At 37.2% G+C, this 25,724-nt stretch overlaps 2 protein-coding genes across 4 annotated transcripts in view; one reads left to right on the top strand and one right to left on the bottom strand.

The window, feature by feature from the left end:
* The window catches only part of LOC115216276 (monocarboxylate transporter 5-like), a 40,371-nt gene extending 37,556 nt beyond the window's left edge, over positions 1-2,815 (bottom strand). Inside the window, exon 1 of one of the 2 annotated variants that reach the window (XM_029785476.2) lies at positions 2,210-2,815. In XM_029785476.2, coding sequence (XP_029641336.1) covers positions 2,210-2,541 — 332 coding nt within the window. In that variant the 5' untranslated portion in view covers positions 2,542-2,815. The remainder of the gene's footprint in view (positions 1-2,209) is intronic. The other variant, XM_036506870.1, reaches the window with a different exon arrangement.
* LOC115216331 (monocarboxylate transporter 9-like) overlaps positions 1-25,724 on the top strand; it is an 88,716-nt gene that overhangs the window by 25,803 nt on the left and 37,189 nt on the right. The window lies entirely within an intron of this gene.

Below are 25,724 nucleotides of genomic sequence, written 5' to 3'. Positions count from 1 at the left end.
TTCTATGACATTCTGGTGTAATGTTTCAACTTGGAAGATTCCTATGGCTTTCGACCTCACCAAGTTGTAATCTGGCATTTAACAATAAGTAACCAAATTATTTTGAAATAATTTCACACACACACATATACATAGAAAGGCCCTCATGCTTTCCGAAAACCGCCGAAACTACACCTGATTATATATACACTTTAGATGAGTTGTAGTGCACCTGAGCACTGTACACAATGTTTTATTATTATTATTATTATTATTATAGATAAATTTAAGTGGTACAAAAATTCACACATTGAGGTTATGCGGTACAAATACACGGAAAGAAATAGAGATTATATGATAGAAACAGGATAGAAGTCAATATTTGCTAAGTAGAACGAGTATACTTTTAAATAGATTTAACTTTATATACATTACGCGCACGTGTATGCCTGTCATAACATGTATATATTACATCGTTTATGCCGTTCTTATATAGATATATGTGCATGGAAAATGTATGTATATGCGTGTGTATTCAAGCATTCACTCCGGTTTGACGTCTTATTGATATATATTATCCCTTTTTTTTCTTTTTCTTTAAACTGCCGTTTAAATATATATAGATATATAAAATGCACGCGTGTTTTTTCCCACTTCTATGACATTCTGGTGTACTGTTTCAACTTGGAAGACTGGAAGATTCCTATGGCTTTCGACCTCACCAAGTTGTAATCTGGCATTTAACACGCGTGCATTTTATATATCTATATATATTTAAACGGCAGTTTAAAGAAAAAGAAAAAAAGGGATAATATATATCAATAAGACGTCAAACCGGAGTGAATGCTTGAATACACACGCATATACATACATTTTCCATGCACATATATCTATATAAGCCTTTCCACCCGTGGTCATTCGACTTGGTGTTCTTTCGTTAGAAGCAGCAAGCCTCTTTACTATCTTAAAATATAAAGCGAGAGAGAGAGAATCATTCGGAGAATGTAGAAGTCACCCGATGTACAAAAGATACGGGGTAATCGCGAGAGGAACGCCTCTGATCATTGCTCGAGCAGCCGAATCAAAGGCTGACCTGGGACTCTACTACTACAACTACTACTTCTATATTCCGTAACAGAGTGAGCAGCTCGCTTCCCCCACCGCCAACTTTTATTTCTATTTGCAGAGGTATCGCAAAAATTCTTTTAATTAAGTGCAGTAGTTTCCCCTGATGGTGCAATTCGATCGAAAAAGTGCACGTCTTTGCTCCAATAATTTACTGATTTCATAATTCACCCTCATCCCCAGCACTTCTTCAGTTCATTTATTTATTTATCTATTTTGTAAACTACGTTCGTTTTCACCAAATATTATTATATTAATTATACCATCTTTAAAGTAAATTTATATACAATTTATATATATATATATTGTTTTAATTTTCTATTTCAGATTTCTCTATTGTTCTTGTTACTTTTCGGTAGGGGTGACAAGACTTTGGGACCACCCGGTACAGCCTTACATAGACGAAAGAAACAATGCCGGGGGGTATCTTCGCCTTTGCGGTCCAAAATTCAAATTAGTCTGTCATTTAATATGGTTCTATACAAATATGTATGCATTTATATCTATAACTAGTTCGTTAGTTCTCCAGGAGCTGAGGTTTCGCTTTTAAAAGTTTTTGTATTTATTTAATTTTCTTTTCATTCTTTCTTTTTTTTTTTAAATTAAGAAATTTAGCTTCCTTAATTGATTTTTAAGGTAACTCACTCTGCAATTAGCAGCTGCAGTTAATTAAAGATAAGCCGTTAAGTCGGCCTACAGTGAAACAGTAAGGTATTGAACTAATTGGTAATACGAGGTCGACTTTGCCTTTCACCCTTTCGGGGTCGATAAGTTAAGTACCCGTTACGCACTGGGGTCGATGTAATCGACTTAATACCTATGTCTGTCCTTGTTTGTCCCCTCTATGTTTAACCCCTTGTGGGCAATAAAGAAATAGGTATTCGCCATCAAAATATATTCGATCATCGATGCTAAAATTCTTAATTGCAAAATAAAGACTAAATAATCATCCAAATTAAAAAAAGAAAACCGGTATATTTTTAGTTCCTAGGAAATTAATTACCAAAACAGATTTTTAAAAAATTACATACATAGGACTGCATTAAAAAAATAACGGTGAATTTCGGATAGTAAAAGCGAGGGTACCCGTATATATTATATTTACCTTTGTCGGCACGTTGAAAAGGAACTTCGAAAATAAGACAAAAGATCGGCAAAGTAGCATCTTCGACCGAAACAACGCGAGTAGAGAATTTTCTCATCATTATTATTATCATCATCATTGTCTGCATCATCGCCGACAAAATTGTGATTTAAACAGGGTGCGGCTAAATTATTTTCACTTTTCCTACCGCCTTTTTCGCCATCTTCTATTTGCATATCATTTGCACTTTTATTTCCATCATCATCATCGTCATCATCGCCGTCATCATTGGTCTCCTCTCTTTCGCGATCCAGTACCTCCATTTCTTCCATGTTTGATAAAACTACTGACATGATGGAAATAAATCTACAAATGTGTCGCTTCAAATAATTTTCTCTCCGTGTATCTTTCTTTCTTTCTTCACCCCCCTCTCTCTCTCTCACACACACATCATACTCCTTTTACGCTTTCTTCCCCTGTTTTTCTCTCACGTTTTCTTTTTCACTCTGTCTGTTTCTCAGTTCTTAATTCTCTCACTCTTACTCACTTCTCTCATTTTCTCTCCCTCTGCCTGTATAATATATCTTATTCACTTTCGCACTGCCTCACTTTCTCTATCTCACTGATGCTCATTCACCTCCCTCTATGTTAGTTTCTTTCTCTTTTCTCCTCCCGGTCTTTTTTTCTTTCTTTGTCAAACGCACTAAAAAGCCTCTACGTTTACATCAATATCTCGACCTACTAGAAATAGCAGCGAATCATCCCGAAGCCACACTTTACTGTTTTAAAAACGTAAGGATACATTAGATAAATGGTTCTCAATCTTGCTTTTTTTTGTTATCTTTTGTCTATGAACCCCTTTAATTCCTATTTTACTTTGCTGGACTTTCATTGCCATTCAGTACACACACACACGTAACTCCCAATAAATTTGTTGAGCGCCCTTTCGTTTGTCCGCTCACTCGGAGATATATCTATCTATCTATATAAAACTGTAGTTGTGTGAGTGTCTGTCCCCTTCGATTTAGATTCCTAACTACTCCCACATTTTGCGGTGCAGTTTAACCAAATTCGGGTATCTTATAGTCGTGATTCATATCGAGCCCGTCTGAGTATTAGCGCGCGTCTACGATGAGCCTACGATTTTAAAAATAATTTAACATCATTTTTTATTCCATTTTAATACATAATTTTTCGTGTGTCGATGGCGGCGGAGTTGGCGTCCATGGTCACACGTGCACTTGTTTGCTTCTCCCCCTTCTTCCCTCCCTCGTGAATCTGTGGGGAAGGGAGTGTAAGGAAATCAACGTCGTAAAGCGTTGTCAAGGAGACCAGCGTTCTTTTAGAACAACGACTTCATGGCTTGAAGACACCAAAACAGAAATGGCTAAGAAAGCCCGAATTGGCATCTATAAGGGAAGTAACTCTCTAAAAATGCTTATATAGTTATTTCCCTTACAAACCCGAGCAACGCCGGGCGATACTGCTAGTATATATATATATATATATATATATATATATCTCCGAGTGAGCGGACAAAAAGTGTGTGTGTATGTGTGCGTGTGTGTACATATATGGATCGTCCGTAAACATAAATCCGAAAAAAGAAGCACACTCTAAGTTATAGACCAGTATATATTACAGTTAGATAAGGCCAGTTTATGGGATTACCTTAGATTTGACGTCTATAAAGGGCCTGGCTTTATGGCGTGAAACCTAAGGTTATCCCATAAACCGGCCTTATCTAACTTTTATGTATATATATATATATATAGCCAATTAAAAGGCAGAAGAAAACAAGCAAAGGTGAAGATGTAGCAAAAGTAATGTATATAATATGACACTCAGAGAAAGAAGGGAGTTGTTGTTTTACGTTTCGAGCATAGCTCTTCCTCAGAAACAGGAAAAAAAAACAAACAAAGAAGAAGAAGGAGAAAAAATTGCCAGCAGTTCACGTGCGGTTACATTTCTGAAGTGTCTAGAAGTAGATGGAGGAAGAGAAAGTGCTTTCTGGGATAGGAGAGTGTGAAGATGGTCGGTATAGATGTGTGTGTGTGTGTGACAGTAACTGCGTGTGTGTGTGTATGCGGGGTAGTGTGTGCGCGTGTGGTGAAAGCTGTGTGTGTGTGTGTTTGTGTGAGTAGTCTGTGTGTGTGTGTGTTGTTGGTAGGATCTGAGTGCGTCTTTGTTAATGTCGTTCTGAGAGGTCAGTAGCTATAGTTACAGGTGTGTGTGTGTCTGTTGGTATGTATGTGTTGATGGAGTGGGAATGTGTGTGTGCATGTGGAGATGCGTGTATGTCTGTGCATGTGAGTGTGTATGTATGTGCATGTATATGGATCCATATATGTGTGTGTGGATGCGTGTATATATATATATATATACCTTCAACATCCCAGAGAGATATAATGTCACAGCCCTAGCTGAGCACATCTGGGCTTTGAAAGAAAGGACCGTGGAGTACAGCATAATATAGAAGATCCTAGAAAAATGCAAATCATACTTCAATAGTGACAGGAAGAGCAGATTATGCCTGGCTGAGAAGAGAGCAATTTTAAAAGGTACCCAACACCTGGATGTCTACCTAAATAGTAGGAGTGAGGTGTTTAATCCTTGCCCACATGAAAGGAAGTACATCCTATCGTACCTGCATGCCCCACCATGACTGCAACAACAAGCCTCCTAACTTGACCCTCGATCCTCCACCAACGATCTTCCACGAATGAGTTTAACCAAAGCACACACACATGCTAACATAAAAACCCCCCATGACTTCATCCTTTACAGAAAGAAAACAGATCAACGAATACAGCACTATACATACCTACACCCCTGGAAAAAAATCATGCATGTGACACCACTATACATATCAAACACCCCAATCCCACAGGAGCACCACATTGATAATACACATCTTCCCCACTTCAAGACAACTCTTGCTCGTTTCACAGCCGATCCAAGCAAGGGACATAACTCCTAACCTAATCCTCTGGCCTCTCTTTCATTTCACCACCTTTTTTTACAGCAGCTGCTGACCAGTTGTGCTAATCTACCTCCAACAATAGAGGGCAGTTGCCATATTCCCTTCCATATCAGCTAACTCTGATGAGTGTAAAGTTATTTAATCAGGTTATTACCTAACACTCCATTGTATTCGTTATGTGAAACTGATTGGTAAGATCAACCATGATGGATATTTAATACATATTTAATATTGTACTTTTTGGATAATATATATATATATATAAGGTTAATCCAAACGGGAAAACAGAAAAAACAACAACACGTGGAACAATTACAGTATTATTATTATTAGGCGCTCAGGAAAATGGAAGAAGGAGGGTATATATATATATATATATATTTATTTATTTTATAGAAGGAGCTTCTACAGGACTAGAACTTTCATTCAGATGAAATCTTCAGGAAGCTGGTATAAATACCAGACCTTATTTTGACAGCCAGCTTCCTGAAGATTTCATCTGAATGAAACAGTTCTAGTCCTGTAGAAGCTCCTTCTATAAAATAAATTAATTTACTCTGCTATGTATTGAGTACCTTATTTACTGTGGTTAACCCCGACTCAACCTGGGACCTACATATATATATATATATATATATACACTCACATACATACATAGATACATACATATATATATATATATATATATATATATACACTCACATACATACATAGATACATACATATATATATATATATATATATATATATATATATGTGTGTGTGTGTGTGTGTGTGTATGTATATATAGGAAAAATAGAAGTTGAAAATGCACAGAGAATAGATAAGATATTTTTTATTAGTATAATTAAAGATGTAACCGGTTTCACAGTTTACACTGATTTTCAAAAATTTGAAATTGAAAGACATGGCTTATGATGCAGTTGTTTTGCTTCTGACTAGTGTTTGAAGCTTGCTCTATTTTTAAAAGGAGTTCATGACTCAAATTAGTATATGTTTCGAAGAGAATTCGATTGGTAGAGGGTAGTCACATGACTGGTCTTAGAAATTTTGGTAGGTTCCCCACTACATCTGTGTATTAGTGTCAAGTGACAAGAGAATGCTTTCATGCAAAAGTACAAACCCATATTTAACAAACTTTAGTAAAGTACAAACACAAATAAGTATTCTCACACAAAATTCATTCTGCCACTTAACATGAGGAACCTACACAGCTTACAACCTAAACTTTAGCCACTGGACTACACACAAATGACTTCTGTCATCTACTCTCCTGCCAGATAGATTACATTTGAGTGCCTTGATTGCAATTGGACATGTTCGCTCAACCATGTCAGCCTTCATTTTTAAGTGCAAAATATACTCTCACGTGACACTAATGCATGGACATAGCGGGGAAACTTACAGAAGGTTCTAAACTTAATCACTTGTTCATTCTCTACAAATACCTGGCAGAAAACTTTCAGAGCATTGATTGTTTTGTACTACCGCTAGACTTGTTCAGTCAATCATATCAGCCTTAACTTATGACACTAAACTTTGTTACTTGATACTAACACACAGACATAGTGGGGAACTTACAAAAATTTCTAAGACCATGTGACTACCCTCTCCCTATCAAAAACTATTCAAAACATATACTAAACTGAGCCATGAACACCCTATAAAAATAGAGCAAGCTTTGAATACTAGTCAGAAGCAAGACAGCTGTAACATAAGCCACATTTTCTATTTCAAATTTTTGAAAATCAGTGTAAACTGTGAAACCGGTTCCATCTTTAACCCTTTTGATACCAACCTGGCCAAAACCGCCTCTGGCTCTGTAGTACAAATGTCTTGTTTTCAGAAGTTTTGAATTAAAATCTTCCACCAAACTTTACTCACAATTTATGTTCCAACACTAGCTTAATGATAACTAAGTTATTTTACTAAATTCTTTGTTATATTTAAAATTAATTGAATGAAACACAGAGCATCTCAAAATAAATACAGTAACGAAAGGGTTAAATATATCAATATAAGATATTTTAACCATTCTCAGTGCATTTTCAAATTCTACTTTTACTATATTTCTGCCCGTGTGGAATAAACTAACTTTGTTTTCTATATCTATATATATATAACAAAAGTCAGGATGCATCGTGTTTAGTTACTCAATCAATGAAAAATGCATTAAATACTATAAAATGTACATGTAGGAGTGGCTGTAAATAGCTTGCTTACCAACCACATGGTTCTGGGTTCATTCCCACTGTGTGGTGCCTTGTGCAAGTGTCTTCTACTATAGCCTCGGGCCGACCAAAGCCTTGTGAGTGGATTTGGTCAATGGAAACTGAAAGAAACCTGTTGTATATATATATGTGTATGTGTGTGTGTGTGTTTGTACCCCCAACATCGCTTGACAACCAATGCTGCTGTGTTTACGTCCCCGTAACTTAGCGGTTTAGCAAAAGAGAATGATAGAATAAGTATTAGGCTTACAGAGAATAAGTCCTGGGGTCGATTTACTCAACTAAAGGCGGTGCTCCAGCATGGCCACAGTCAAATGACTGAAACAAGTAAAAGAGTAAAAGAGAGTAAAGAGAGTAGGACAGATACAGAAGGATCCTCATTAAATTTACTGTATTTTTATAATTAAATATTATTAGGAATTGTTTAGAAATTTTTAATATTTTGTGTATTGTAGCAGAATAACCAATTTATTTCCCATAAACATTAACAATAAAATCCTATATGGACACCCTTCCCTCCCAAGCACCATATGGAACCTGGTTCAGAACCACTGCATTATGCAAAAGGCAAGAAAGACATGATTGGAGTCACAGCTGCAATGCCTTTGATTATAGGTTTCATTGATCAGGGTGGTTTTGAGCTGAGATACACTAATCTCTCTCTATATATAAAGCTGAAGTTGTCTGTGTATGGCAGGTTTAGTAGCCTTCAATTAACACTATCTCCTCTGAGACCCTGCGGCGCAAGTTGACCAAAATTGAGAGTATGATAGAAGAAGGTTTGCTCTTCCTTCCATAGAAGAAAAAATTCAAATTGGACCATGTTAACACCAAAAATTATTTACATTAAAAAGGTGCTTTTTTTCTATGAAAATCCTGATTTTTTTACGATTTTTTGACTGTTGTGTCGTCATTTATTTGGTGTATTTCAACCAGAAAAATGTTCACTTTAAGAGAATAACAAGCTACATAATGCAAAATTTTTACTTTTCAAAAATTCCAATTCTAAAGGGTTGAAAAGAAAACAAGCCCGAGCAATGCTAGTGCATTACTATATGCACTATCAATTTCTTTTTCTGCCATTCTCTCACCCCACCGCTGTTATCTATCTATCTGTCTGTCTGTCCGTCTAGAGTTATTTCCCTTCATTTATTTTTGGCTATTCAGCACCTCTAAAATCAGTTCTTGTTAATTAATTTCTTGCATAATCTCAGCTGATTAATTTTTTTCAACTTAGCATATTACAGGTCTGATACTCTAACATATACTGTACATACTCGCGGATAAGTTGCACTTTTTTGTTACCAAACATTTCGATAAAAATCAGGGTTGTGACCTACCCGCTTGACATCACAGGGATCTAAAGTAGATGGCGACGTATCTGTATTTCAGGCACATACCCTGAGCTCAAGCTTTTCAGTTATCAAGTTGTTATGGAAACATTTTTGGGACATCTGTTTACTAGAAAGCAGAAATTGGGAGTTTGCATTTTGGTCTTTTTGACAACGTTTATTCGCCCTGATGTTTTGTTAAAATATTTTAATACTTGCAAACCCTAATCCTGAGTAAGAGAAAGAATTATGAAGTAGGTTTAAGTTGAAAATGGTGGGTTATACATAAGAACATGGAAACAGATCTGCAGAAAGAGAGTTTGGTGATTCAGAAAAGGTGGTGAGTTGATGGAAGAAGCTGAAGGAACAGCTTAGAGAAATGCCAAATTTGAAGAGAGCAGCAAGATTTGCAGCATCTCTGTACCAAAATCTTGAAAAATAATTGTGTGATTAGTGCGTAGACCTCAGAAATAATGGTCTCACTCTAGCCAAACTTTCAATAAGAACCAAAGCCATTCAGCTTGCCCCAAAGTACCATCTCCAATCTGCTTCCTTCGATTGGAAGAGAGCAGATTGGAACCTGTACCACACTGAACTACAGCACCCAAACTGGCGTGAATTCTACAACTCTGGAGATGTGAATACTATACTCCAGAGTATCCTGGACTCAATATGGGCAGCATGTGCAGCATCAGTGCCACGTAAACAAAAAAAGAAGAACCGCCCCAAAAGGGCAATTTGGGAAACTTCAGCGGTCCGACTTGCCAGGAGGGAACGTCGGACTGCTGAACGGGAATACAGGTTGCATAAATCAGACACCAACAGGAAGAAGCGGAATAAATCCTCCAACCATCTCAAGCAAGTGACAAAAAATGCAGTGCTTGAATTTGAACAGTGCATAGCAGCCAATCCTGACAGCAAGGTTTTCTGGAAATATGTGCATTCAAAGCAGAGACCTCACTCTCCAGTGGGCCCTCTTCGCAACCCTCACACGAACCAGATCACTGACGACCCCAAGGAATGCGCAGAACTCATTGCCGAGTGCTATGCAAACATATTCACTGTCGAAAGTCAAAATGTACCATCTTCACCATCACTAACAGCAAACTCCATAACAACTATGGAATTTACACCTGCAATGCTGCGACGTCACCTTCAAAATAAGCGCAACTATGCCTCCCCTGGTCTCGATGGAGTTACATACCTGCTTCTCAAACGTGGCAGGCACTTCCTTTTACACCAGCTTTCTATTTTCTTCCAGTACTGTCTCAACAATGGTGCTACTCTGGAGCAGTGGAAAACTGCCAGTGTCATTCCTCTGTTCAAAAAGGGTGACCGCACATCACCTGTCAACTATCGCCCAGTCAGTCTCACTAGCTGTATTGCAAAACTGATGGAATCGTGTGTCAGAGAAACACTCTGGAACTTCTGGAGCTCTCACAGTCTCATCCGACCCTCACAATATGGATTTGTCCCTAACTCCAGCTGCAGTGACCAGCTTGTCGAGTTCCTTGAGGACATTACTCAGATCACTGACAGTGGCTCATGGGTGGATATTGTCTACCTTGACTTTGCTAAGGCTTTCAACTCTGTGCCACACAAAAGGCTTATGGTGAAACTCTCTGCAATGGGTGTGGGGGATGACCTTTTTAACTGGTTGAAATCCTTCATCCTCAGCCGAAAGGAGGTAGTCACAGTTCTAGGACAGCACTCTACACCATATGAGATGTCATCGGGTGTACCACAGGGATCTGTCCTTGGTCCCCTCCTGTTTGTGGCATACATTAATGACATAGATGCCAATTTAAAGAATGCCACAGTATTGAAATATGCAGACGACATCAAGCTGTACCTTGAAATCAAGAGGACTGATCCTGATGTCTACAACTCTTTCCTGCAATCAGACCTAGACACAATGCAGCAATGGATCACAGACTGGCAACTGAAACTGGCTGTGGACAAGTGTACCACCATGCATTTTGGGAGAAAAAACCCTGCGTCCACATACTCCCTCCACAACACTGATATCAAGAAATCCTCTTGCGAGCGTGACCTAGGCATCACTGTCAGCAGTGATTTGCGTTGGACAAAGCATATCTCTAAAATTGTCAAGAAGGCCGAGGGTGTCTTGGCATCACTCAGCAAGACTTTTGTTAGCCGCTCTCCAGCCATCTATTTAAAACTGTATACAGCTATGGTACGACCACACTTGGAATTCGCATCATCAGTTTGGAATCCCTATCTTGCTCAGAACATTGACCTCCTGGAATCTGTCCAGAGATGTGCAACCAAACGCATACCCTCCATCAGACACCTACCATATTCTGAGCGCCTTGTTTCCCTGGGCATGGATTCACTGAAGCTCCGGCGTCTGGCGACAGACTTGGTAAACACCCACAAGGTTATCAACCACCTCACCAACAACAACACTGAACACCTTTTTGATCTCCATGTGTCTAACACACGTGGACATGCCTACAAAGTCAGAAAACAGCACAGCTCCCATGACTTTCGGAAACATTTTTTCACGCTCAGGGTTGCTGAAGCGTGGAATAAACTGCCTGCATCAGTTGTTAACTGCCATGACACTGCATCCTTCAAGGCCCTCATGCTTCCCGAAATCCGTCGAAACTACACCTGATTATATATACACTTTAGATGAGTTGTAGTGCACCTGAGCACTGTATACAATTATTATTATTATTATTATTATTATTATTATTATTATTATGCAATTTAAATCCTCAGCAGGGTGGTGTACCAGATTTATGAATAGATGTGGATTGACATTATGCCAAAAAACTCATATCACTCAAAAACTGCCAAAGACATTGGTGAAAAATTTCATAATTTTTCAATGTTTGTTCTGAAGGAGCATAAAATGTTTGATTCTCCGTAGAAAATATTGGAAACATGGATGAAACGTCCATGTATTTAGATATGCTGTGAAACACTACAGGTGACAGAGTGGGAAACAAAATTGTTACAGTAAAAACTACAGGGCATGAGAAATAACATTTTACCGTAGTGCTAGCCTGTCAAGCTAATGGAAAAAAGCTTCGTCCAATGGTTGTCTTCAAAAGGAAGAATATGCTGAAGAATTCCTTTCCACCAGTCTCTAAGTACACCCTTAGAGATAGATAGACAAAAACTTCACAAATGTTTGGTTGAACAAAGTTTGGATGAAAAGCTCAAAGGCCTTGCTCAGACCCAGAAGTTTTCTAGTTTGGCGCATATTTAACTCACATTGCTGTGAGTCCATAAGGCTAAATTGAAGGAATGCTGAACAAGGCAAGCAGTCATTCCTGGTAGTTGCACCTCTCTTTTGCAGCCACTTGACATTTCAGTAAATAAATCTTTCAAGACTTACATTTGAAAATTGTGAACACCTTGGATGATATCTGGCAAAAGGGAATTTATTAAAGGTGGGTCATTGAAAAGACCTGGATTGAGCTTAGTAGTAAAATGGGTGAAGAAGCCTGGGACAATATCCTTGAAGAACTAATTTCTTTTTTCATTTTTTTTTTCTTTTACTTGTTTCAGTCATTTCACTGTGGCCATGCTGGAGCACCACCTTTAGTCGAGCAAATCGACCCCAGGACTTATTCTTTGTAAGCCTAGTACTTATTCTATAGGTGTCTTTAGCCAAACCGCTAAGTTATGGGGATGTAAACACACCAGCATCGGTTGTCAAGCGATGTTGGGGGGACAAACACAGACACACAAACATATACACACACAGACATATATATACACTTATATACAACAGGCTTCTTTCAGTTTCCATCAACCAAATCCACTCTCAAGGCTTTGGTTGGCCCAAGGCTATAGTAGAAGACACTTGCCCAAGTGGGACACAGTGGGACTGAACCCAGAACCATGTTGTTGGTAAGCAAGCTACTTACCACACAGCCACTCCTACACCTAATTAGGAAGTCCTTCAAAAAATTTCAACTACCATGGATGGCGCTGAAGACAATGGGAGGCATAAGGGTTTGATTGGTTCAAGCATGGAAAAGATAGCGAATTTGGATGGAGATGAACGTACCATAACTGATGATGAGCTAAACAACTACTATGACACGGTCACTGATGACTACACTGTAACTAATGAATAAATGAAAAGACTGTTTGATAATGATGATGACCAAGAAGAACTTAGGGGTTTCAATCCTGATAAAGTTTAATAATTATATCTAAATGAATAAACACTTTTCTTATGGAACATTTTTTTCTGTTCTGTTTGTAATTCTAGGCATTTTTCTTGTCAAGTTGATAGTTATCAGGTTTTTTTGTCAAGTGGATTTATTAATTAGACTACTTTCATTAAGTCACTTTCACAAAACTGTTGTAATTTTGTAAGCAAAGTTTTGAAATAAAGGTGAATATTTGATAAGATATAACAAATATTAGTTATGTTTACATTAAAAAGGGCCAAGTAACTCCCCAGATTATAGTGCTACCTATCATCATTATCATCCTTTAACATGATGATGATGATGATAGGTTCCACTATAAGCTATGAGTCAACTGCAAATACCTACTTTGACAACCCCAAACTAAGGGGGTGACCTATCTGCTGGTGCAACCTATCCACGAGTATATATGGTAAGTATTTAATATACAGAGCACTCTTCCATGATACCATATCCCTCCATAATCAGAATCATGACATCACCTCATTAAATTGATATTCCTATACATAGGCACAGGGGTGGCTGTGTCATTAAGTAGCTTGCTTACCAATCACATGGTTCTGGGTTCAGTCCCACTGCATGGCTCTTTGGGCAAGTGTCCTCTACTATAGCCTTGGGCTGACCAAAGCCTTGTGAGTGGATTTGGTACACAGAAACTGAAAGAAGCCTGTTGTATATATATATATATATATATATATATACAAGTTCAGCAAAATTTAGATTCAAATGAATATGGTATTTAAGTCAGAGGCACCAGAATTTTGTATGGTATTATCAAAATAAATCCATGGGATGATTATATATATATATATATATATATATATATATATATATATATATGTATGTATGTGTGTGTATATATTTGTGTGTCTGTGTTTGTCCCCCCACCCACCATCGCTTGACAATCGATGCTGGCGTGTTTACATCCCTGTAACTTAGCAGTTTGGCAAAAGAGGCCTATACTATAAGTACTAGGCTTACAAAGAATATGTCCTGGGATCGATTTGCTTGGCTAAAGGTGGTGCTCCAGCAATGTCAGTCAAATGGCTGAAACATGTAAAAGAATAAAAGAATAAAAGAATATAATCGAATGCTTAAATATTCCTTTATATATTGAATATACATAATCATGCCAACTGAGAAAAATTATCTTTTACTTGGGACTGAAACTTGTCTTTTGCATTAATCATTTGGCTTTAAATCATGATTACTATTTTAGAGTCTTTTTTAAAATTTTGGCCTGGAGTCTTTATGCTTATGCCAAGATGTAAGGTTTTACCATTTCGATCAGATGCGTTAGATATAAGGCTTGAGGACTTGATCTTGCCCCTGGCTTAATTTTATATAAAAAAAAAGAAATTATTGTCTTGATTTTGATTTTAAAAATATTCTGCAAAATATTGCTAGCAACTAGAGTTTTGAGTAATAGTGGTTCTGATTGGTCAAAACAATGCATCTTAGGGAAACTGTTGTCATCTCAGTCAATGAAAAAGAAGCTTATGAACCCATATGCTAAATGATATTACCTATTTAGGTTTTATAAATGCTGAGCCAAATGCAAGCATTTTGGGGGGATTTTTCCCCCAAAATTTACATCTTTGCCTAAATGAATTCTAGTGTTATGTGAAACAGTGCAAGCTTTTTATCAAGCATTGGTCTTTTCAAGAACTGCACACATTCATTTGGGCAATTTCTGTTTTGGATACAAACTTTGCAAATACCTCATATTCTTTCTTTATTGTTAATAATGTAGTAATGAATATTTACCTTTTTATCCATTTACTTTCACTTTCATGCATGTGTGTGTATTTGTTTGTATGCACCTTTGTCTTGACATCATGTGTTGGTTGTAAATGAGTTTTATTGTCATACAAGCAAATTTGTTCATTTTTAGCCTTAACCCTTTTGAGACACAGTGTTTTGGTATGTGTAGCCAAAAAGACCATAATTTTTTTCTTTTGAGATATGTCTACTGAAAGACGATCTCTGATTAGCTACTACACTTCAAAACCAACCATTCACAACATTCGTTCTATTGGGCCAGTGGATTGGCCTCAAAGTTCTTTGAGCTTGTATCACTTGGGCTGAGCAGTTGGCCTGGGTGTCCCAAGAGGGTTAAGTGAAAAACACATCTGGTCACTGAGGAAATATTACCTTCCTTGGAAACAAATGAGGGTTAGTGACAGGAAGAGAACGTACCATAGACAACCTGCCTTAACAAATTCCATTTGAGCCTTGTAAGCATGGGAAAATGGACATAAAATGATGTATGCATGTTGGTAGGTAGTTATGTATATATGTATATATTTCTGTTTGATCTGAGTAAATTATGATTACCAGCTAATTTTGCATAATTAAACTTGTTATTATTGAGATATTTTCTCATATTTAGGTTAATTTTGTTTACCAGTTCCTGTATTTCTTTTGATTAAAAGCATTGTGGCTGATGAACTATTTTTTTTAAATGCATCACTGGTTGAAATAATTTATCGCTGTCCTGTGTATCAGATATGACATACAGAACACATTTCCCTTCATCCTTGCACCATATATCATACACATCCTCAATTTTATCTGTCCTGTGAATCACATGTGACACACAAGACATATTTCCTTGGTGCCCATGCATCATACATGATACATGTTCTCAGTTTTTTCTCAACCACCAGAGTAACTTGGGACTTATGAAAGGAAAGCTTTATATTATTACTCAGAACATATGAAATATAGGTTAACTGAAAGTCTGGAAACAAGCATGGATAATTAAAATAAACTCATGAAAATACTTTGGGAAGGTAAAGGATTACAAAAAGCACACAAAATTTTGTATCAATTAAAAAGACTCCGCCGGTTACGACGACGAGGGTCCCAGCTGATACGATCAACGGAACAGCTTGCTCGTGAAATTAACGTGCAAATGGCTGAGCATTCCACAGACACGTGTACCCTTAACGTAGTTCTCGGGGATAATCAGCGTGACACAGAGAGTGACAAGGCTGACCCTTTGAAATACAAGTACAACTCATTTTTGCCAGCTGAGTGGACTGGAGCAACGTGAAATAAAGTGTCTTGCTCAAGGACATAACGCGTCGCCGGGAATCGAACTCACAACCTTACGATCATGAGCCGAATGCCCTAACCACTAAGCCACGCGCCCTCACTTTGTATCAATATAACATAAGAGTATATTGGTTCAAATTTTGGCTCTAGGCCAGCAGTTTTGGGGAAGGGTTAAGTCAATTACATCGACCCCAATGCTCAACTGGTAGTTATTTCATTGACTCCAAAAGGATGAAAGGCAAAGTTGACCTTGGTGGAATTTAAACTCAGAACATAGAGACAGACGAAATTCTACTAAGCATTTTGTATGGTGTACTAACAATTCTACCAGCGCACTGACTTTATGTAGCATAAGAGTATAATGCTATTCAGAATTGTTGAGCTATTTTCAAAACTAGTAGTAATTCTAATGAACATTCAAAGACTGAAGAACCAATAGTTATGCATCTAAGGAGTAACAACTCTGCGAGATTGTCAACTGTGGTCATTTGGTTGACTCTCTTGACTCCATGTAATTAACCCTCTTGTTACCATCTTTCTGCTGAAATACACTTTGTTTTAAATTAATTTTGAAAGTAATTTTGAAATAGGTGTAGGAGTGGCTGTGTGGTAAGTAGCTTGCTTACCAACCACATGGTTCCGGGTTCAGTCCCACTGTGTGGCACCTTGGGCAAGTATATTCTACTATAGCCTCAGGCCGACCAAAGCCTTGTGAGTGGATTTAGTAGACGGAAACTGAAAGAAGCCCGTCGTATATATGTATACTCTTTTACTTGTTTCAGTCATTTGACTGCGGCCATGTTGGAGCACCGCCTTTTAGTCGAGCAAATCGACCCTGGTACTTATTCTTTGTAAGCCCAGCACTTATTCTATCAGACTCTTTTGCTGAACCACTAAGTTATGGGGACGTAAACACACCAGTATCGGTTGTCAAGCACAGACACACAAACATATACACACACATATATATATATACATATATACGACGGGCTTCTTTCAGTTTCCGTCTACTAAATCTACTCACAAGGCTTTGGTCGGCCTGAGGCTATAATAGAAGATACTTGCCCAAGGTGCCGAACCGCTAAGTAACGGGGACGTAAACACACCAGCATCGGTTGTCAAGCAATGCTAGGGGGACAAATACAGACACACACACACACAGATATATATATACATATATACGACAGGCTTCTTTCAGTTTCCGTCTACCAAATCCACTCACAAGGCATTGGTCGGCCCGGGGCTATAGCAGAAGACACTTGCCCAAGATGCCATGCAGTGGGACTGAACCTGGAACCATGTGGTTGGTTAGCAAGATACTTACCACACAGCCACTCCTGTGCCTACGCATCAGAAGAGTTTTTAGTAATATTCTTTTCTACTCTAGGCACAAGGCACAAAATTTTTGGGGAGAGGATCAGCCGATTAGATTGACCCCAGTTTGCAACTGATACTTAATTTATTGACTCTGAAAGGATGAAAGGCAAAGTTGATCTTGGCGGAATTTGAACTCAGAACAACATGGAAAATGGACATTACATAATGGTAATGATGATGACGATGATGATGATGACGATGACTTTATGAAAATAAAGAAAGCAGCTTCAGAAAATGTAGTCAAGATTTTCTCCTTTCATTATTTATGCAGCTGAGATGAGGCAAAGACTTCCTGAAATTTTAGCTATTTTTGGAAAAAAAAACAAAACTTTCTTCTTTTCAGATAAACATAAACTCCATAACTGTAAAGGATATACCCTAATATCGTGATGCTGTGAAATATTTAGATGCTTTTTATAGTAAAGTGGCACACTCAAATATCAGTTAAGCAAAAAAAATACATGACCGACTGGGAAAACAAAACACAAATTGAAGCTTTTGGGAGTGAAACATGACAATTTAAAAATACCAATTTAAAAATCCATGTCTGCCCTAATAGTATCTCATCAAAGTGCTGATGTAGGGTGATCAGAATTGTAAATTATGTATGATATAAACAGGAAAATAAACAGAACTTGACCTTCATCAAGTTACCCTGATAGTAAATTTCATACCCTGATAAGGGTATGAAAATGTTTCAACTTATCAATTTTCTGATGGAGTTTTAAAAGTAATAGCAACTCCAGAATCATATCAGTGCCCTTTGGCACATAAATCTTAGACACATGAACTTTAACCTTCAATGGCATCATTCCACCTAAATTCTTCCCTTATATTTTGCAAGGCAGACATCTCCAAGGGAGACGTCTGTTTAATAGTATCTCATCAAAGTGCTGATGTAGGGTGATCAGAATTGTAAATTATGTATGATATAAACAGGAAAATAAACAGAACTTGACCTTCATCAAGTTACCCTGATAGTAAATTTCATACCCTGATAAGGGTATGAAAATGTTTCAACTTATCAATTTTCTGATGGAGTTTTAAAAGTAATAGCAACTCCAGAATCATATCAGTGCCCTTTGGCACATAAATCTTAGACACATGAACTTTAACCTTCAATGGCATCATTCCACCTAAATTCTTCCCTTATATTTTGCAAGGCAGACATCTCCAAGGGAGACGTCTGTTTATATTTTTTGAATGAAGAAAGTAAAGGCAAAAAATAAATATTTAGGTGTTTTTACTTAAAAATTTTTTAAACGGTTATGCTTTTGGATCAGTGTTTGCAAAATCTAGATTATTCTTGATTTAATTTGCTTTATTTCTAGACTGAAAGAAAGTGGCAACTATGCTGTGATTACCAGAATTATTCTCATTTGCATTGCCTATATTGTCCAAAAGTTTACACACACACACACACACACACACACACACACACACACACATACACACATACACACACCTATCAGTCTATATGTGTCTATCAGTATCTCCCTGTCTGTCTGTCTATACATATAACACCCCAACAGCCCCCTTCCCCACGCATACACGCATAGTGGAAAATTAAGATAAACACTAGCATAAATATTTAGTTCTTATGTACGTTTCCCCAATCCAGTTATTTGGGACTCAGTATTGGATGCTCCAAGTGTATTTGGATGCCTGACTGCAATGGATCATCAGGGGAACAGTTTATTGCACTCCGTTAGAGATCTAATAGCTCAGAACATTGAATGCAGAGGTCTAAATAACTGCAATGGCGAAACGTTTGTAGGAACTAAATATCTATGCTGGCATTTATCTTAATTGTCCACTACATATGCTCTGTATATCATAGCCTATTAAGACTGCGTAATAGAGTGAGTTTTTTTATCACTATACTAGCAGCTGAGTGGATACTGATAACCTATATGGAGCTCTAGCTCATAGAAGTAGTTGTATATCTAACTATATATGGTACCACGTAAAAAGCACCCAGTACACTTTGTAAGTGGTTGGTGTTAGGAAAGGTATCCAGCTGTAGAAACCAAGCTGAAACAGACTATGGATCCTGGTATGGCCCCTGGCCTTGCCAGTTTCTGCCAAGCCATCCAACCCGTGCAAGTATGGAAAACGAACATTAAATGTTGATGATGATGATATATATATATATATATATATATATATATATATATATACATATATATATGTATGTATATTTATTTATATAAATAAGGATAAGATCGTTAATTTAATTATCGAACTTATCAAGTGGCCAGCATGGGAATAAAAACTTCAAACGTAATAATTATTATTAAAATTATAATCAAGGGTATCTAAGAAATACCACCATGCTTGAAATAGCAGCCAAAACTTGACTCTAAAACCACATTAAATGTTCACACAGCACCAGGAGAGAAGACAAAAAGACAAAATAAACTAGTCTTCTCTCCTGGTGCTGTATGAACATTTAATGTGGTTTTAGAGTCAAGTTTTGGCTGCTATTTCCAGCGTGGTGGTATCTCTTAGATACCCTCACTATATTAGATATGTGTGAATCTACACTAATTGTTTTTAGTGTGCAGAAGGCTCTCACTCCTCTGATATTTGCACTTCAGTCATTCTGTATTTCTGTATTTCTCTATGTTCTTGTCACTTTCTGTACCACTCTAAATGTTTATATGGATCAAGTCTAAGTAAAAAGACAATGGGGAAAAAAAAAACATTGAAAAATGTCACTGGAAAAAAGACAGTGTGAATAGTAGGAGGCTCAGAGCTCAGTACTGTTGTGAATCTACAATATTTGTATTCAGTGAAAAATATTTTATGCTTCCTCACTTGGAAATTATTGATAGTAATAAGCACGGTTCAAAAAATCTTATATTGGGTTGTCCGGAAAGTTCATTCCGATTTTTAAAAGAAAGAAAAAGGTCAATAAATACTTGCCATTACATTTTTAATCAACCAAATATGAACCATTTTGTTGCACAATGTGTCTCCATCTTTACTTTAACTTGAAAATACCCTCTTCCCAGAATTGAGGGGGTTTCATGGCAAAGAATTCATCAAGGTATTTTTTTATGTCATTCAAGGAATTGAAGTTTTTACCATTAAGGCTATTCTGCAGAGATCTGAATAAGTGTAAATCCGAAGGAGCAATATCTGGTGAATATGGAGGGTGGGGTAACACATCCCAGCCGAGCTGTAGCAATTTTTGTCTGGTTTCCAAAGCATCAAGTGCCGAAAATGAACTTTCTTATCTCCCATTTTAAAGGGTTACAGAATTAACACAGGTTCTAGGGACATAAATCTTCTTCCACGAAAAGATAGGTTAAACTGTGCTCTAAATGGAGGTGTAGTCAAATCCTATTTTATGGACTCAACCATGTTCTAAAATAAGTCGAAAGGTAAGCTACTATAAATCGGCACAAACTTTCTGGACAACCCAATACAATGTATTGGGTTCACGAATACCAAATATGCCACTTGTAGAACCAAGTTGTGGTAGAAGACCCAGGACAGTATTATGACAAATGTAGAGAAAAAATCCAGAGACAGGCTAAATTCATAACCATGCACCAGATCAAACCCAAATCCATATTGTTAAAGTATGCAAGTTTATAGTACTTCAATATAATATGACATTTTTTCCAGTGACTTTTTTCCTAGTCAAAATTGTGACATTTTTCTGTGATTTTTCTAGACTCTATATAGCTCATATACACTAGCATGGCTAGATTGTGTGCCGCCCGGGGTGGCCCTTCCATTTTCTGCCCCTGGACCCTACTAAAAACATATTGCCTAGAGCAGACCCAAAAGTGCAACCTGGTGTGAACTGCCCCTACTGCTCCCCCAGCCACACTTGTGCTCATGTATATTCTTATTATTTTTCTTAAATCTCAAGATTTATACGATACATCATATATATATATATACAAGGGTGTATTGAAAATTTCCTGGCTTTATGGGTATTGTGAAAGGCCTGGTTGAAGGCCCAACCTTCTGAGTTCTTGCAGTGGGCTTAGATAAAATGAAGGACCACTGCAATAAGTGTGTGAATCTGAGAGGGGAATATGTCGAATAGAATCATAATTAACTGATCTGCCTGTATTTTCTTTTACCCAAAGCCAGGAACTTTTCAGCCCCCCTTTATGTGTGTATGTATATGTTTATATATATATATATATATATATATATATATATATACACTAGCAGTATCGCCCGGCGTTGCTCAGGTTTGTAAGGGAAATAACTCTAAAGCATTTTTAGAGAGTTATAGCCAAAAAATAGCAAAAAAATGGAAAAAAAATGATGGTAAATTTTTTTGTGAGAGTTAAAAAGGTCGAGTTGCGTCCCCTAGACAGTTTGTGGTTTGTGTTTCTGATTCTCGACCCCATGTCGAATTTATCGATTTTTTTCAGAACTGGGGGAACTTTTCAAACTTTTCGCTGCGTTAGTTTTGAATTATGACATTGGGCTATGTGTGTGTCAAGTTTCATCAGAATCGGTTGAAAGCCGTGGTCAGGGTGAGGGTACAACCAAATAGATACACAGAAACACACACAGACAAACTGCCGTTTATATATATATATATATATATATATATATATATGTATAACAAATTAGCACAAAGCATTAGGATGCAGAAAAGCATCAACCTGCTAGAAATAAGAGCTAAAGTCATAATTAAACCACTGTAAAAGTATGCGAGGAAATGGAAAGAATTATTACATACAAAAGCACAACTATGAAAGATTATGCCGTTTAGGGACATCCACATACCCAAGTTTCAGCTTTTGGAAATTTAATCCTTGAGCCTTTTTAGTGCAGACCACCTAGTGAAAACTCATGTATATTCTAGTCATTTTCCTTATTTATGTGTGTGTGTGTGTGTGTGTGTGTGGTATTTTATACACAAACATTGGTGTGTGGTTAAGAAATTCACATTATAAAGAACCACCACCACCATAATGATATTTCTATTTTTGAATTTAGGTAAATAATCGTTCGAACAGTCGGTCAACAGCGATGACTGCTGGGTTCGGCTACTCCACATTGATAAGAGGCAACCACCTCGAAACTAGTCTGTGGATGCCAGACCAGCAAGGGGAAGCTGCTGACCTTCCCTGTTTGAAGGTTATAATGGACACAGGTTTGTGTGTCACATAGCTAGCTAGAGGCGATGGCCTCTTGGAGCTAATCAACAGCAGCATTCGTCCTATTTTTCTGGACTGCCATGTTAGCTTGGCAGTACTGCTGCCATAGTCTCCTTTAGAGAGAATTAGAAATAATGATATTTCTCCCCCCCCTCTCTCTATACATACATATATATATATATATATATATATATATATATATATTATATATATATATATATATATATAAAAGTAGTTTTAGAGGCAGAACCACCTTCAACTCAATCAACACTGAAAGATTTTATACCCAACCACTCCATAAAGTGTTAAATATTAAATCTTATACTAACTATATCTATTCTGAATCCTGTATTTCCCGTTTATATGACTACACGTGTTTCATGAAAGTACGTCAGTATTGATAAGACACGAGGTATCTAGTTTCAATACTTAATCGGGTTGACATACTCCCAATCTTCAGGTCTGGATTCCTCAACATTTCACTACCCCTACCGCTTATATACCTCCATGATACTCTATATCTTCAATATAATCTTACTTAACATATACAAATGAATAGAAATACAAATGATAAATAAAAATAACTGAATATTAAAAATTTAAGTACGGGGTGGGAGGACGGGCGTACCGTGAGCTAGCAAATTTAGACAGGAGCATCTTCTGGATTTGTATTCTTTCGGGGTAGTTATTAAAATCGAGTAGGGGAATCCGGGTGCATGCGCTAGTTTATATAGGGTGGTGGTGGTGAAAGAGGGGGAAAGTGTTGGTGAATCAAGTGGTAAATCGAAAGAGAGAGAGAGAGAGAGAGAGAGAGAGAGAGACAGTGAGGCAGAGAGAGAGAGGGGGGAGAGGGGGCTAGTTAAGGTGGTCAGGCATAGAACACGAGGGAGAAAAATATTCTTTGGGATTTGGGGTAATATAATCTAATGAAACAGCAAACGCCGATAATAATGAAATAGAATTGAAAAATCTTAGAATTTTCGGTCAGCCAATCTGTGACAAATTTTGAGAGATGTGTTACAATGTGATAAACTTGACTAAATAAATATGTGACGATTAACGGATATGCATCAACTTAAGACAACAACGAGGAAGACGAAACTATTGAAACTATGTTTACGTGGTAATGAAATAGATAGAATAACGAAAAGAACTAATAAGGGGTTTATGATCTGTGCAGAAATAGAGGAGTAGATGAACGAGGTTGAAAAGACAAAGTTTCTTATCTGAGCATCTTCTGAAATTCGTTTTCTTTCGGCGGAGGTATTGAAAATCAAGTAGGGGAATCCGAGTGTGTGCGCTAGTTTATACCCTGTGGTGGTGGGGCTGGTGGAAGAGGGGGGAAGTGTTGGCGAATCAAGTGGTAAATTGCCAGAGAGAGAGAGAGAGAGAGACAGAGACAGAGTGAGGCAGTGAGAGAGAGGAGGACAAAGTCAGGCAGTGAGAGAGAGGAGGGCAGAGTTAGAGTGGTCACGAGGGAGAAAAATATTCTTTTTGGATTTGGGTAACATAATTTAATGAAACAGCAAATGCCGATAATAGTGAAATAGAATTGAAAAATCTTAGAATTTTCGGTCAGCCAATCTGTGACAAAATTAGAGAGATGAGTTACGATGTGATAAACTTGAATAAATAAATATGTATATGTATATATAAACACACACACACACACACATACATGTAAACACACACTCATGCACACCTACTCACAAACGTGTGTATACATAACCAACAGCAGAAGCTAATGTTGGGAAGTCTCTAAGAGACGGAGAGACAATTCCAAGAAAAAACATTATTTTTCAAGTTGTTTTACATGCATAAGAAAGGAACAGTAAATCTTTGTTTACAGGTGAAGGATGGCGATGGACCTGCATCTTATTCTATATGATCTGATCAGCATAGCTTTGTGTATTGAAGCTTGCAAAGTAGTGGATTGGTTTTCACATATAGAAAAGGTTATGTATAATTTGGGCCAAGAGAAATTTGCATAATTATAAATACAAAATGCAGACAATTGAGGATCGATGGAAGCAGAGAGTATGGGACAATCTGCATTCAAATACCACTTTCAACTGACTATATTTTATTTAAGCTCAAATGACAAATCAAAACGATAGGAATTTTAAAATGCTAATTTTATGTAATAAAATTTTGTACAAAAAAAGGTATAAGATAAAACATGACAAAAAAAGTAATAGACCATGTGCCTATATATTAGAAGGGATTATATATGTATATATATATATATATATATATATATATATATATATATATATATATAATCTTTTCTGCTATATAGGCACATGGTCTATCGTCACTTACATTTTTTTGTCATATATATATATAAATTTTTGTTTTTCCCGTTTCTACGTCTTGTTGTGGCGTCCTGTACTTACGTATATTTATTTATATATGCATGTATATATACATGTAGATGTAGGTACGTACATATATGTTTGTATGTATGCATATATTTTTAATTATCACATTATTGTCTGACAGCGCCCCGCGTCAGGTTCGTTTCGATTTGTCGGTTCGTTCCACTTTTTGTCTCCATTCAATTTCTATATAAATATTTAAGACGCGCAATTCTCTCCCTTTGCTTTACCCTCTCCACTCTCGCTCCCTCTCACTCTTCCCCTTTTCTCTCTCTTAGCCGCGTGTCCCCCTCCTCCTTCCTTCTTTCTCACTCCCAGCTTAAAATCTTTCTCTCTTTCGCACGCTGCCTCTGCTACTGAAAAGTCTTGCTTCCCTACGCTGCCACACAACATCTTTCGTCTAGTCAAAAAAAGGCCTTTTTCGTCTGTTTGGTTTTTCTCATTTGTCCTCTTGTTTGTTTGATTTCCCGTATTGCATTCCCTTTTTATTTCTCGTCTTGTATTTTTTGTACATGTATTTTTATCTTGTATTTTATTGTGTAGTTTTATTGTTACATCCTGTTTGTGTTCTTACCCGTTTTACCCCGCTGCTTAGAATTTTATTTTAATTCTCCTCGCAGGAAGGCCTAGTTAACGAGTGTCCTGTCTTGCCTTCGAAACACGCCTGAGTTAACTAGCGACAGCTGATGACGGTGGATTTTTCCTTGTGTAGCTTGTCCTGTACTTGTTTTCTTGTTGTAAAAAATTTTTGGATTTTTCCTTGTGTAGCCTGTCCTGTACTTGTCGTTAAATTTTTGTTCTTCCCGTTTCTACGTCTTGTTGTGGCGTCCTGTACTTACGTA

This window comes from Octopus sinensis, linkage group LG10 (assembly GCF_006345805.1).
Source record: "Octopus sinensis linkage group LG10, ASM634580v1, whole genome shotgun sequence".
In the NCBI taxonomy this organism is placed as follows: domain Eukaryota; kingdom Metazoa; phylum Mollusca; class Cephalopoda; order Octopoda; family Octopodidae; genus Octopus; species Octopus sinensis.
Note: the sequence above shows the minus strand (reverse complement) of the source record. Positions and strands in the feature narration are given on the sequence as shown.